This window comes from Mustela lutreola, chromosome X (genome assembly GCF_030435805.1).
Source record: "Mustela lutreola isolate mMusLut2 chromosome X, mMusLut2.pri, whole genome shotgun sequence".
Taxonomy (NCBI): domain Eukaryota; kingdom Metazoa; phylum Chordata; class Mammalia; order Carnivora; family Mustelidae; genus Mustela; species Mustela lutreola.
Window position 1 is genome coordinate 47,285,552 of NC_081308.1, and position 16,108 is coordinate 47,301,659.

At 36.7% G+C, this 16,108-nt stretch overlaps 1 protein-coding gene across 7 annotated transcripts in view; it reads right to left on the reverse strand.

Annotated features, from left to right (window-relative positions):
- Positions 1-16,108, reverse strand: part of WNK3 (WNK lysine deficient protein kinase 3) — a 157,418-nt gene that overhangs the window by 57,166 nt on the left and 84,144 nt on the right. For 6 of the 7 annotated variants that reach the window (XM_059156945.1, XM_059156946.1, XM_059156944.1 and 3 more), the window contains exons 11-12: positions 7,146-7,214; positions 6,193-6,254 (exon numbers count right to left, since the gene is read on the reverse strand). In XM_059156945.1, the coding sequence (XP_059012928.1) occupies positions 6,193-6,254; positions 7,146-7,214 (131 nt within the window). The remainder of the gene's footprint in view (positions 1-6,192; positions 6,255-7,145; positions 7,215-16,108) is intronic. The other variant, XM_059156947.1, reaches the window with a different exon arrangement.

Sequence of the window (16,108 nt, forward strand, 5' to 3'; positions counted from 1 at the left end):
ACACCAGTTGAGGGTCTGGGACAAGATGGCAGAAATTCAACTGGCTCTATTATTCTTACCTCTTAAGTCCAACTAAATAGTGTGGAAATTAAATAGAGTAGACAATCACAGCTAGATACTGAAGGATGAAAATATGAAAGTGGATTGGCTAGGGACTCCCAGGACTCAAAGACAAACAAAGCAGTTTGGCATCTCCCAATTACCCACCCAGTGACAAGATAGTCCAGGCTCAGTGTCTCCTGACTCTCAGCTCAAAGCCAAAGGCAGCAAGACCAGTGGTCTCCTGACCCCCAACCCAGCAGAAGATAGTTCAGGTGGCCCTTCCCTCCCCTAGTAAGATTAGAGGGAGCTCCACCAGTAGCATGTGGCCTGGAGTTCTGGCCTGGGGCAGCAGCAAAGGGGCCCAGTGGTGTCAGGTGAACCAAGCAAGGTGAGCTAGTACTACTAGTACTAATACTACAAGGACTCTGAAAACTAAATTGTCATTAGAAGCACAGCCCACAAAAGTAGATCAGAACCTATGCATCTAAATAGGGTAACTGTCCACTAAAATACAGTATTTAAATATGATCCAGAGTCTCCCAAAATAATATCCCAAATATCCAGAAGACAAATGAAAATTCCTTATCATACCAAAAGCCAGGAAAATAACAATTTGAATACAAAAAAACAATCAAGAGATGCCAACACCAGGATGAATCAGATACTGGATTTATCTGACAAGGATTTTATTTTGTTAAAGATTTTATTTATTTATTTATCAGAGAGCGAGAGAGAATGAACAAGCAGGGGAGCGGCAGATAGAGGGAAAAGCCGGCTCCCCACTGAGCAAGGAGCCCCAGTGCTGGACTCAATCCCAGGACCCTGGGATCATGACCTGAGCCAAAGGCAGATGCTTAACTGACTTGCCACCCAGGCATCCCTATTGGTAAGGATTTTATTTCTTATTTATTTTTTTTAAAAGATTTTATTTATTTATTTGACAGAGAGAGAGATCACAAGTAGGCAGAGAGGCAGGCAGAGAGAGAGGGGAGGAAGCAGGCTCCCTGTGGAGCAGAGAGCTCAATGCGGGACTCAATCCCAGGACCCTGGGACCATGACCTGAGCTGAAGGCAGGGGCTTTAACCCACTGAGTCACCCAGGCACCACTTGATAAGGATTTTAAAGCAGCCTTCATTAAAATACTTCAATGAGCAATTACAAATATTCTTGAAGCAAATGTGAAAACAGAAAATCTCATAGAAAAATAGAGATATTAAGAGAGAATTAAGGAAAATTACAAAAATAAAGCACAATCACAGGAAGTGACATCACCAAGATGGCAACATAGGTTGTTTCTGCCTTTGCTCACAAGAACAACTAATAACTATTTGAGAATAAGACACCACTGAAAGATTCCTAGAACATTCCTAGAACTGACAGAAGCCACCCCCTTTGCACCGTAGAGACCAAGTCAGACTGGATTAGAAGGGTAAGAGAAGGGGCACCTGGGTGGCCCAGTCAGTTGCATCTGACTACTAATTTCAGCCCAGATCATGAGATCTAGGCCTGAGTCGAGCTCCATGCTGGGCATGGAGCCTGCTTAAGATTTTCTCTCCCTCTCCCTTTGCCCCTTCCACCTGTTCATGCTCATTCTTTCTCTTTCTCCTTCCCCCCTCTAAAAAAAAAAAGAGGCGTAAGAGAAGTGGCTATACATTGGCCACACTGCTCCTACCCCAGGCCAGCATAGTACCTGAGCCTCTAATACCTCCAGTTGGAAAAGAGAACCTGGCAGAGGGACAACTAGCCCTCACTCAGCATTGTGGGTAGCTTTGTGGGAGCCCCTATTTTGATCTCACACTACAGGCATCGCAGGAGAATCTGCAGGGCTCAACCACTGGGAATATGAGTATGACAGGGAAGGAGGGGAGGGTTTGCAACAGGACAACAGATGGTTCCGTAGCAGACAAATTCATACCTGTAGTGTCCAAGTAGTAATCCCAATGAGTGGTTTTGCTCATCTGCAGAATCAAGTTGGGAGTGTACACTCACTAGTAAGATATCATTGTTGTTTTATGTGCATTACCCTAATGACTAGTGACATTGAACATCTTTTTACATACCTGTTGACCTTTTGTATATCTTGTTCGGAGAAATGTCTATTTGGGTCCTTTGCCCATTTGTTAATTGGGGTATTTGTCTTCTTGTTATTGAGTTATAGGAGCTCATTATATATTTTGGTTATTAACCTGTTATCAGATACATAGTTTGCAAATATTTTCCCATTCCATTGGTCTTCTTTTCACTTTGCTAATGGTTTCTTTTGTTGTGCAGAGGGCTTGTAGTTTGGTGTAGTCCTACTTGTTAATTTTCTATTCTGTTGCCTGTGTTTTAGGTGTCATAACCAAGAAATCGTTACCAAGACCCATGTCTAGGAGCTTTATTCCTGTGTTTTCTTCTAGGAGTTTCACGGTTTCAGGTCTTACATTTAAGTCTTAATCCATTTCAAGTTAACTTTTGTGAGTGGTGTAAGATATGGATCCAATTTCATTCTTCTACATGTGAATATCCAATTACCCCAACACCATTTATTGAAAAGACTGTCTTTTTTTTTTTAAAGATTTTATTTATTTATTTGACAGAGAGAGATCACAAGTAGGCAGAGAGGCAGGCAGAGAGAGAGAGAGAAGAGGAAGCAGGCTCCCCGTTGAGCAGAGAGCCCGATGCGGGACTCGATCCCAGAACCCTGAGATCATGACCTGAGCCGAAGGCAGCGGCTTAACCCACTGAGCCACCCAGGTGCCCCGAAAAGACTGTCTTTTAAGTATTCTTGGCTCCCTTGTGAAATATTAGTTGACTTGTATATGCTTGGGTTTATATCTGGGCTCTTAATTGTCCTCCACTGGTCTATTTGTTGTTATGCCAGTATGATACTGTTTTGGTAACTATAACTTTATAGTATAGCTTGAAATCAGGAAGTATGATGTCTCCGGTTTTGTTTTTCTTTCTCAGGATTTCTTTGGTTACTTGGCTACTTTTGTGGTTCTATATACATTTTAGGAGTACTTCTAGCTCTGTGATAAATGGCACTGGAATCTTGATGGGGATTGCATTGAATCTATCGATGGCTTTCAGTAGTACTGACATTTTAACATTAATTCTTCTAAGCCACGAACACAGAATACCTACTCATTTATTTGTGTTTTCTTTGATTTCTTTCACCCATATTTTGTAGTTTTCAGAGTAGAAATCTTTCCCTTCTTTAGTTAAATTTATCCCTTAAGTATTTTTGTTGTTTGGGATACTACTGTAAATGGGATTGATACCTTTTATCTCTTTCCATCCCTCATTGCACTAAGATTTTTAATCTTATGTTGAATAAGAGTGGCAAGAGTGGGTACCATTGTTCTGTTCTTGATATTCAAGAAAAAGCTTTCAACATTTCACCATTGAGTTAGAGGTTAGATATGGATTTACCATACATAGCCTTTATTATATTGAGGTATGTGCCTTCTGTGTCTAATTTCTTAAGAGTTTTCACCATGAATGTTTAATTATGTCAAATGTACTTTTTGCGTCTACTGAGATGACCATTTGATTCTTTTATTTCATTCTATTAATATGATCATGAGTCATTTCTTTCAATCAAATCATTGATTAATTTGCATATGTTGAACCATCCTTGTATCGCAGGGATAAATACTACTTGATTATAGTGTATGATCCTTTTAATTTGCTGTTGAATTCAGTTTGCTAGTATATTATTGAGGTTTTTGTGCATCTATATTTATCAGGGAATAGGCCTATCATTTTCTTTTCTAGTAATATCCTTTTCTGGTTTTGGTATCAGTATAACGCTGATCTGATAAAATGAGTTTGGGAAGGTTCCCTCCTCTTCACTTCTGTGAGTTTGTGAAGGATTGATGTTAATTATTCCTTAAGTATTTGGTAAAAATCACCTGTGAAGCCATCTGGTCCTGGGCTTTTACTTGTTGGGAACGTTTTGATCACTGATTCAATCTTCTTATAAGTAATTGGTCTATTCAGATTTTCTATTCTTCCTGATTCAGTCTTGGTAAATTGTATGTTTCTAAGCATCTATCCATTTCTAGGTTGTATAGTTCGTTGGCATTTAATTGTTCATCATAGCTTCTTTTGATCCTTTGAATATCTGTGTTATCAGCTGTAATTCCTCCCTTTGCATTTATAATTTTGTTGCTTTGGTCCTTAATCTTTTGTTTTAGCTTAGTCTAGCTAAGGGTCTGTCAATTTTGTTTATCTGTTCAAAGAACCAACTCTTAGTTTGGTTAATGTCCTGTTGTTTTTCTGTTCTCTATTTCACTTGTTTCTACTCTAATCATTATTTCTTCTGCTAACTTTGGGCTTAGTTTGTTCTTTTTCTAATTCTTTAATGCACAGAGTTAAGTTCCTTATTTGGGATCTCTCCTACTTCTTAATGTAGACATTTATTACTGTGAATGTCCCTTCTAGAAATATTTCTGCTGCATCCCAAAGTTCTGGTATGTTGTGTTTCCATTTTGTCTCAGGAATTTTTTACATTTTTAAAAATTTTGTTTATTTATTTGAGAGAGAAAGAGAGTATGAGGGTGAAAGAGCATGAGAGAGCACGTGTGTACACAAGCTGGGGAAAGGGGCAGAGGGAGAAGGAGAAGCAGACTTCTCAATGAGCAGGGAGTCTGACACAGGGCTTGATCCCAGGACCCTGAGATCATGACCTGAGCCAAAGGCAGACACTTAACCAGCTGAGCCACCCAGGTACCTCTGTCTCAAGAATGGGAACTGGCAAACTGAGCTCTAGAAATACTGCCTCACACCTATTACAACGGCCATTACCAAAAAGACAAGATAACAAATGCTGGCAAAGATGTGGAGAAAAGAGAATGACTGTGTAGTGAGCGGGACTATAAATTGGTGTAGCCACTCTGGAAAACAGTATGGAGGATCATCAAAAAATTAGAACTAGAAACCACATGATTCAGCAATTTGATTTCTAAGAATATATCCCCAGAAAACAAAAACACTAACTCAAAAAGATATCTGCACACCTGTTTTCATAGCAGCATTCTTTATAATAGCCAAGACATGGAACATGGAAACAACCTGTCTGTCCACTGATGGATGAAAGGATAAAGAAATTGTGGTGTGTGCACATGTACACACACACACACACGACTATTATTTAGGCATAAGAAGGGGAAAACCTACCATTTGCAGATTTATTAATGGACTTTGAAGGCATTATGCTAAGTGAAGTAAGTCAGACAGAAAGACAAATACTGTACAATCTCTTAAGTGGAATCTAAGAAATACAGAAATAAAAAAAAAAAAACACAAATTCACAGAAAAAGAGATCAGACTTGTGGTTACCAGAGGCAGAGGGTGGGGAGTGGGAAAACTGAAAGATGGTCAAAAGGTACAAACTTCCAGTTATAAGATAAATAAGTACTAGGAATGTAATACATAACACGATGACTATAGTTAACACTGCTATATGAAATACACGAAAGTCGTTAAGAAAGGAAATCCTGTGAGTTCTCACCACAAGGAGAGATTTTTTACTTTTGTCTCTTTTTGTTATTATATCTAGATGAGAAAATGGATGTTAGTTGAATCTATTGTGGTTATCATTTCACAATGTATATGTAAATTAAACCATCAAGATGTATGTCTTAAACTTATACAGTGATGTATGTCCACTATTTCTCAATAAAACTGGAAAAAAGTATAATCATAGAGATAAACTCATCAAATGGGCACAATAGCAGAATGAATAGGAGAAAGAACCAATGAACTTGGAGAACAATAAAAATTATCCAATCTGAACAACACAGAGAAAAATATTAATTTCCAATGACCCGATAATAACACAATTATATACCTGGATATACCTATTTCTTTAGATTAGCAGGACTTTTATTCTAAATTACACTATTCCTTGTTTCCTTTTTTAACACCTTCTTTTCTTAAGAATAGAGTATTATAATAATGAAAACAAGAAAACAGTCAATAATTTAACATCCTATATGATTATTAACATTAAAAAGTAAAAATAATACCTAGTATCTTATTGAACATACACACAAATACAAGAAAACAGATGCTTCTCTAATCAAGATTCACTAAGCACCCATTGAGTGCAAATACTTCAAAACACTCTCTTTGTTTTGATGGTATGAATTTGAAGATACTCACCTTCTAACTAAATCGGGTTTTAGAAGAGTTGCTTGTTCAATTCCAACTGCCTGGGATACAGGCTGTAAATAGTACAGAAATAAAACTTGTTATAACAACAAACTTCAAGCTAAAAATGCAATCTGCTATTATTTCAAAAAACATGGTTGTTACATTTCATATTTTGGTTACCATAACAAACTAGGTAGAATGTCTACATTACTGAATGTTAGCTGTTACTACCAAAGATAAAGAAAAATAAAATGTAGCAATATTCATATTCATCAATATTTTATATCTTTTGTTTGTGTTTTTTTCAATGGAAAACATTGACATTCATCTTCCAGTCTTGATTGTAAAAGCAGTACTAAAAGGGAGAGTTGCTGCCATTTCAACAAACAGATAAATGACTCATGCTTTAACTTGTGTGCTCTGGCTTTTTCTTGCTCTCTTTAGACTAAACTACTGACAACTATCCCTCTGACACATTAGTATCAGCAGTTGCAATACTGGACCTCTAAGAAGGGAAATGCCAACTATGCTGGAAAACAATTTTAAACATTTATCTAATCCATCCTACATATTGCCACTGGTGATAGCACAGTGTCCTTAAAATGCAAATCTATCAAAATTTTATCTCTTCCCTGCCCAGTTTAAACCCTCTATGATGGTTCCTCATCTCTAAGGTTAAGTTCCATTGGATGGCAAAGTCCTCAATGAACTGGTCCCTGCCTCATTCTCAAACTCCTCTACTTGAAGCCACACTGAAATGTAGCTCCTCTGAGTGAGCTGGGCTTTTCCACATAGTGTGACTCTACTTATATTCTTTCATCTTCCTGGACTATTTCAGCTCCTCCTCAATCCTGCCCATTCTATGGACAGAACTCCTATATACAATAAGCCTCTAATACAATAGGCTCCAGACAAACCAGGAAAATCACTTTGGGTACTCTTTAAAAAACAACAACATATACCTTAGCTCTTATCTTGTTTTCCAAACTATAAGGGATGAAGGTTTCCTGGAGAAATGACTTATTCCAACACTGGAGCAAAGAAAGCACAAGATGAAGCTGGATCATCTTGTTATGCCAAAAAGTAAAGAACTGCTCAAAGAAGGATGGGAACATATCAAAAATATAGAGGAGTCAGCTTGAAGGGGTTCCTACTGCCCCAATATGGGACATTGGGCATCAAGATAAATAATGATAGTAACAGAATATAACCCACCCAATAAAATAAGAATACATGAGTTCATACTGATACAAACAAATAAAGTTTTTACAGCACAAAGCCAACTAATAAATATAGAGAATGATGAAATCAGAAAATCATCAATGGGTGATAAAATCAGAGGGTAAAATTTATGTAATTTCAAAATATCTCTCCACAGATTACTTATTAATTACAAAAGCAAAAATAAGGTCACTTTATGGTAAAAAAAAAAAAAAAAACTATACACAGCAGCCTCCCTCTTAACCAAAGAATTAAATTTAACCTCAGCATTAGTGGGACAAACTGACATCAAATGCCTCCTAATATGATGTGCAAAGAACACCTCATCGCTTACATGGTATTCCTAACAAAAATGCATAATCTGAATTGGAGCAAAAGCAGACTTCAAACAGACTCAAATTGAAGGACATTCTTTTTTTTTTTTTTTAAGTAGGGTCCATGCTGGGCTTGACCTCAAAACCCTGAGATCAAGACCTGAGCTGAGATCAAGAGGCAGACACTTAACCAACTGAGCCACCCACGTATTCCAAACTGAATGATAGTCTATAAAATAATCAACCTTGGAGCACCTGGGTGGCTCAGTTGGTCAAGCATCTGCCTTTGGTTCAGGTCATGATCCCAGGGTCCTGAGATCAAGCTCTGCATCTGGCTCCCTGCTCAGCCGGGAGTCAGCTTCTCCCTCTGCCCCTCCCCCAGCTCGTTTTCTCATAAATAAATAAATCTTGAAAAAAAAAACCAAAATAACTGACCTCTATTCTTCAAAAAGGTTAAAGACAAAGAATGATTGATTAAAGGAAACTAAAGAGACAACACAACTAAAGGCAGTGCATGATCTTCAGTTAGATCCTGAATCAAAGAAGAAAAACTGCCATAAAGAACATCATTTGGGCAACTGATGAAATTTGAATGTGGACAACAGTTTAAATAATAGTATGATATTCATATTAAATTCCTTGAATTTGGTCATTGTACTGTGGTTTAAAAAGATCCTTATTCTTAAACTGAAATATTTAGGAATGAATGGGCATCATGCTGTCTACAACTAGCTCTCTCATGCTCCAGAGGGATATCAAGTGGGTATAAATGCGTAAATGGATAGATGAATGGATGGAGGATGGACGGAAAGAATGATTAACCAAGAAACTGATGCACCATCATCTGGGATTGCCTTTTATCATGTCCCTCTTTATCATGTATGTTTAATGTCTGACTCCAAGGACTCTGATTTATCTTTGTATTCTCAGTGCCTCTTAACACAATGTCTGGCACATTTTAGGCTTTTAATAAATGTTTTAAGATAGTAAGAAATAGGAAAGAAAACAGTGACATAAGAAGGACTGTGCCATAAAAATGCTCATGATCCAATATTACCATTCCTGGACATAAAGCCAGGAAATAATACAAAGGGAGAAAAAAGTACATAATATAAAGTTTGTTTCATAGTAAATACTGACTAAATGGTATATATCTGTGTTTTTAATTGTGGCATTACACAAAATAAAAACTGGCACGAATAGGGGATGAGTTAGGTAAATACAAATATGTATTGCACTACCATGTGGCCATTGAACACTGGAATTTTGAAGGCCAAGTAAAGGCAGGGGAAACTACTTACCAGTGAATGAAAAAAGTAGAAAACAAAAGTATACATACCACTTACGCATGTGTTAAAAGCCTAAAATACTATAACAAATATTATAATCACTGCTATGTTAAGGAAATAGCATTCTGGGTGATTTTCCCTATTTTCCTACTCTTTACAATGTTACTACATACATTTTCTAATTTAAAAAACTTTGAAAGGATATCAAATACTAAGTGTAGAGGAAAAGAGGGATTTTCATAAACCACTGGTGGGACTGTAAACTGGCTACACCTTTTCAAAGGGTAACTTGACAATCAGTGAATGCATCAAGTCTTAAAAATATCTATCAATGACATTTCTAGAAATTTACCCAAGGATATAATTAAGAGTGTATACAAAGGAAATAAGAGTATATAAAAAGATTTAGCTTTAAGAATGTTCCTCATAACATAGATTATAATCACAAAGTGCAAAAAAAATTAGACACTTGTTTCCCTTACTTGTTCCATTAAATAAATAATGCTATATCCATAGTAATTGGTATTATGTAGCCCATTAAAATTTGTTAAAACATATAAGATAACACTATAAATGAAAAAGGATTATAAAAGAATATGTATACTATGGTTACATTAAAATTACATATATATATAAGCATATAAAATGGTCTGGAAGAATACATAATAAGGTATTAATAAGCTTATCTGTAATCATCTTGCATTAGTAATTAAGAAAAAAATAAATCCAACTTTCTCAAATCTGGTAATCACAAGGCAGGTCCCCTTTATTTCAATACACAACATTATAGTCACTTTAAACAAAAGTATAAAGGGAGCAGTTCATTAAATCTGAAAGACATCTAAAAAAATAGCCTAGCATTTATTTATAAATAATAGTTTTGAAACTCCTCAAAATATTATGAGAGAACTTGATTAGAAGCTATCATATAAAAAAGATAAACCAACTATTAGCCATGATTCTAAGGACACAAAGTAGCATTAATTATAAGTTGTTATAAAATATCATTCCAGATTATTGTTACAGTAACTATGTCTTGTTTCTCCTTACTTAATCCATAGGATTTGCCTCCAGATTTATGTATCAGGACACCACATCACTGTTCTATCCTGCTGGGACTCAATATAATTCTTTTAAAATTTCTTTAATACAACCATTTGTTAGGCTGGATACATCTTATTGAATCTTGTATGTATGAAAAAAAGAAATCTCACTGCCAAAATACTTGCTTTCAGCGTTTAAACAGTGATTATGTTAAAAAGCTAATTATCTAACCTGCAATTAGAAGCTAATCTAATTTGTCCAGGAAAAAACTTCAGTATGGGCTAACTAGGTTGGAGGGGGAAAGGGAAGGCGAAAAAATGATTCCTTGTGCTTGTTTCTCAACTACCCCCACCTTAAAATCCAAATGAAAGACAGGCACCAATCCCCTTTCCTAATGAGACCTTGATAATCTGGATGTCTGAGACCTTGATAACTTTCTAGCAAAGTTCAATAATACTGAAGTACCTCTGCACACATGCAGAATGAGGATAAGGCCAAAAATGAGAAGCAAAATTAGGCTTGGATTCCATGGGCCATACCATCCTCTCCTCTCCATTTGATACCTAAACCATTCTCTTATAGTTTCTAGACCTTTCTCACCCATGATGCTGTGAGCTATTCAAGGGAAGAGATTAGATCTGTAAAATTTATCACAATATTCCCAGTGCCTAACAAACACCTGAAATAGGAATAGATGCTCAATAATAGTTTTTCATTATTATAATATTCTCATGTTATTATTTTTATTTTTATTACAGCAATACACCAATCACTATTAAGCATTTATTAAGTGCTAAGCACTTCATATACATTATTTAACTAAATTCCACTCTTATGACAACTCTGAGCAGTAGGTATTGTTATCTTCATTTTACAAATGAGCAAGCCAAAGTTGTAAGCGATGGAAACGAAAACTGAGTCAGTAAATGGAAATCAATGAATAGACAAATGATTCCAAAGAGTATTGAGGACCAAAGACCATGTGTGCACACCACAGAGGCTTTCTGTTAGTTTTGTTGGTTCCTAACCCTCTTTCTCCTTTACTTACTTTATCATTACTTGCCCTCCTCCCACCAGTGATTCTCAGCCCTGGATGCAGTTTATAATCTCCAGGGAAGGAGAAGAGGGAAGAAAGAGAAAGGAAACAAAAAAACAAGAAGAGAAACCTTTAAACATTCCATAAACTGCCTCACTGTATTCTCAACACTACAAACCATGTCTTTCCTATGACGTGCTTTTTTTTAACAACCGCTATTCATTAAGCACTTATTACATGCCAGGCATTTCTTACATATACCTCATCTAATTCTAATGAGCCTACAAGACAGACATTTTCTCTGATACAATGAAAATTTTCCGAAAGTTGAATATCTGTTTAGTGGAAACCTATATATCCATCACTCACAGTCTACAGCACTTTATTATAATTGTTTATCACATGTATATCCATCAATCCATCTTATGTTTTACATTTCAAAGTAAGGTGCAAATCCAAGACAGGCATTTTAAAGTGTCATTTGGCAAATGAAAAGAGTCAGAGCTAAAATAAATTAAATAACTTTCCTCAAATCGTAGAGTAAATAATTCAAAGAGACATTGTTCAAACTCAGGTCTAATTAAAGATACAATCTGCTCAAGACTATACATATGATGTACAACAGATGAATGGATAAAGAACATGTAAGATACACACACACACACACACACACACACACACACAGGAATACTATGCAGCCATCAAAACCCCCCAAAATCTTGCCATCTGCAATGATGTGGATGAAACTAGAGAGTATTTTGCTAAGCGAAATAAGTCGATCAGAGAAAGACAATTATCATATGATTTCTCTGATATGAGGAATTTGAGAGGCAGGATGGGAGTAGGGGAAGGGAGGGAAAAAAGGAAACAAGATGGGACTGGAAAGGGAGACAAACAATAAGAAACTCTTAATCTCAGGAAACAAACTGAGGATTGCTGGGGGTGCAGATAGGGTGGCAATGGACATTGGGGAGGGTATGTGCTATGGTGAGTGCTGTGAATTGTGTAAGACTGATGAATCACAGACCTGTAACCCTGAAAAAAATAATACATTATATGTTAATAAATTTTTTAAAAATTACATATATGATGCATATACCTGTTTAACAGTGAAATCATTGTTAATTTAATTTTAAAAAATTACCAATGTGTATATGTCCACTTCCATATTTTTATAAAGAACCCTGTGGGGCACCTGGGTGGCTCAGTGAGTTAAGCCTCTGCCTTCAGCTCAAGTCATGATCTTAGGGTCCTGGGATCAAGCCCCGCATCAGGCTCTCTGCTCAGCAGGGAGCCTGCTTTCCCCCCTCCTTCTGTCTACCTCTCTGCCTACTTGTGCTCTCTCTCAATCTGTGTCAAATAAATAAATAAAATCTTTTTTTTTTAAAGAATCGTTCATCTATAAAGTCACGGCTTATCTAAGCCCAATTCCTGGCCAAGCCAAGATTTTGAATAATGAAATTTACCCTAAGAAATAACTGATCCATAGAACAGTTCCATGGATAAACTCACATAAAGACACCCAAGCTATTAAACAGGCAAGGAAAAAAAGATGTAAACACATCGGCACACAAAATATTGACAGGCACGAGTGACAGAAACTAGGAGGAAGATTCATTAATTATAGGGCAGGTAGAACTGTATAAAAGAAATAAAACTACCTGGGCTTTACTCCAGGGCCTCCCTAGGGAGCACCCTATGAAAGGGACCTAACTGAAAGTCAACTTATACCTCATACTTCCCCCCTATTATCTGTCCCTGGTTGAGTTATCAAGGGTCTGTACTGATCATCAAATTGATCAGACACTGCTCTTCCTGCAGCCTTCCAAGCTTTTCTTTTTTTTTTTTAATGTTCTTTATTTTTTTGTTGTTCTTTATTTTTTAATTAATTTATTTATTTTCAGAAAAACAGTATTCATTATTTTTTCACCACATCCAGTGCTCCATGCAATCCGTGCCCTCTATAATACCCACCACCTGGTACCCCAACCTCCCACGCCCCCGACACTTCAAACCCCTCAGATTTTCTTTTTTTTTTAAAGATTTTATTTATTTGTGTGTGTGAGACAGAGAGAGAGAGAGAGAGACTTAGCAAGCAGGGGGAGGGGAGGCAGAGGGAGAAGCAGGGAGCCTAATGTGGGACTTCAGCCACCACTTAACCGACTGAGCCACCCAGACGTCCCAGCCCTCCAGGCTTTCTACAGCTATTTGGAGAGCGCAAACAACCCTGTTTTTTTTTTGTTGTTGTTGTTTGTTTGTTTTTTAATGGAAGGAATGAGAATTCATATTGGAAATAAAAAGGAGAGAACTAACTGAGCCATTTGGCATTCTGGGAGGTAGAGTCCCTGCAAGTAAAGTCAAATCAGCAAGCATGCAGAAAGGAAAAATTTTGGTAGCCATACATATTGAAGATGGCAGTCTTAATATATTTGATTATTACAAGCTTTGGAGAACACATTATGGGGGTAAAAGTAAACCACATCTTACTACAGAACCACAGCAGATCAATGCCTAATAATACACAGCATATATCTCCTTGTCCTTAAACTGCAGACCAGTGGAAGGATTTAATCATCACACAAAAGGACAACAGAAGTCAAAGAAAATCTACATGATGTCAAAGAGTTAGGCAGGGAAGTCCAGATCCTAGCAAGGTTTCAGGCCATTGAGTACTGTGCTGATTAGCCAAACCTGGGGTACTTCAACCATCAAATAAATTATGATAATATTATATCACAACCTATTTAGTAATATAAGGCTATATGAGTCCACACTCAAAATAAATAAAGGAGAAGAGCCAACTAATAAATATAAAGAGGCATGATGAAATTAGAATATCATCAACAGATACTTAACATTAGTGGGTGAAAGTTTTGATGATGCAAGGGATATTTACATAATGTCAAACAGCTCCCTGCAAATAACTCAAAAATTATAAAGGAAAAAATGACAACTTAATAGTAGAGAAGACTTGCAGGCCCTACTTGAACCAAGTAATAAAAGTTGGTATCACCAATATTGGGACAACCTGGCAGGCCTCTTAATATGATGCCCTGAGCAGAACAGCATGTCACTTACATGGTATTCCTGACAAAAATCCATTATTTGAATCAAATCATGAGAAAACTTCAAACAAATACAAACTGAGGGATAATCTACAAAAAATTGGCCTGTGCTTTTCAAAACTGTCAAGCAAAACAAAGAAAGGCTGAAGAAATATTTGAGATTAAATCAGACTAAAGAAAAAGACAAACAACCACCCCCCAAAAACCTTGATGAGGCACCTCACAAAAGAAGATATTTGAATCTTGGGCACCTGGGTGGCTCAGTGGGTTAAGTCTCTGCCTTTGGCTCAGGTATGATCTCAAGGGCCTGGGATCAAGGCCTACATCTGGCTCTCTGCTCAGCGGGGAACCCGCTTTCCCCTCTCTGCCTACTTGTGATCTCTCTCTCTCACTCTGTCAAATAAATAAATAAAATCTTTAAAGAAAAAAAAAGATATCTGAGTCTCTAAGAATTACCTGAAAAGATGCACAACATTGTTACTTATCAGAAAAATGCAAGTTAAAACCACAATATATACTACGTTGTTTCCAGCAGAATGGCTAAAATTTAAAATACAGGTAATGCTAAGTGTTGAAAGGATGTAAAATAACTAGAATACTCATAATATATTGCTGGTAGGAATGAATTTTGACACAATACTTGGAAAATTGTGTAACATTACTTAGTATAGTTAAATAAACCTTTTCCCTGTGACCCAGCAATCCCACTTCTTTTTTTTTAAGATTTTATTTATTTATCTAACAGATAGAGAGACAGTGAGAGAGGAAACACGAGCAGCGGGAGTGGGATAGGGAGAAGCAGGCTTCCTGCTGAGCAGGGAGCCTGATGTGGGGCTCGATCTCAGGATCCTGGGATCATGACCTGAGCTGAAGGCAGACACTTAACCAACTAAGCCACCTAGGCGCCCCAGCAATACCACTTCTAATATATACACACAAGAGAAATGAGTGTATGTGTCCATCAATAAAACATACAGGAACATTAAAAGCAGCTTTATTCATAAGAATAAAAAACAGAACCAATCTTAATGTACATCAATAGGAACACTGATCACTGAACCGTGGCATATTCTAGAATAGAACAATTCACACCAAAAAATAAAATGAACTACCTATATGTACAAAAATGTGGGTTGATCTCAGTAAGCCTTCCAGGGGACTAAAAATGTTCTCTATCTTTGTTTGCATTTAATGGAGGAATATAATAGTAAAAATTCATTAAATAATGTATTTAAGATTAGGGTATTTTAATGCATATACGCCTTATATACTTCAATAAAAAGAAGAAATTTTTTTAAAAGATTTTATTTATTTATTTGAGAGAGAGAGAGAGCATGAGAAGGGGAGGGTCAGAGGGAGAAGTAGACTCCCTGCTGAGCAGAGAGCCGGATGTGAGACTCTATCCTAGGACTCCAGGATCATGACCTGAGTAGAAGGAAGTCGCTTAACCAACTGAGCCACCCAGGCATCCCACAAATGAAAAAGTAAACAGACTATGGTATAGCCATATCCAAGGAAATACTATACAACAATAAAACATAAGCAACTAGTGATACATGTAACAAGTTGAATGGATCTCAAGTCCATTTCAAAAGGTTATACATGGACAGTTCCATTGATACATTACTTTCCAAAGGACAAAATGATCATGAAGGGGAACAGAATATTGACTGCCAGGGGTTAGAGGTGGAAGAGGGTGTGACTATTAATGGATAGCTCGAGGGAGTTTTTTTGAGTAACGGAAAAGTTCTGCATCCTGATTTAGGTGATGGCTATGTAAATCTATACATGACATAAATTCACAGAACTATAGATACACACAAAATCAGTGAGTACACGTGATAACTGGTAAAATCCAATCAAGGTTTTTAGTTTAAGTAATAGTATCACACACTGTCAATTTTCTGGTTTTGATGATTGCACTATGATTAAATAAGATGTTAATATTGGGCAAAG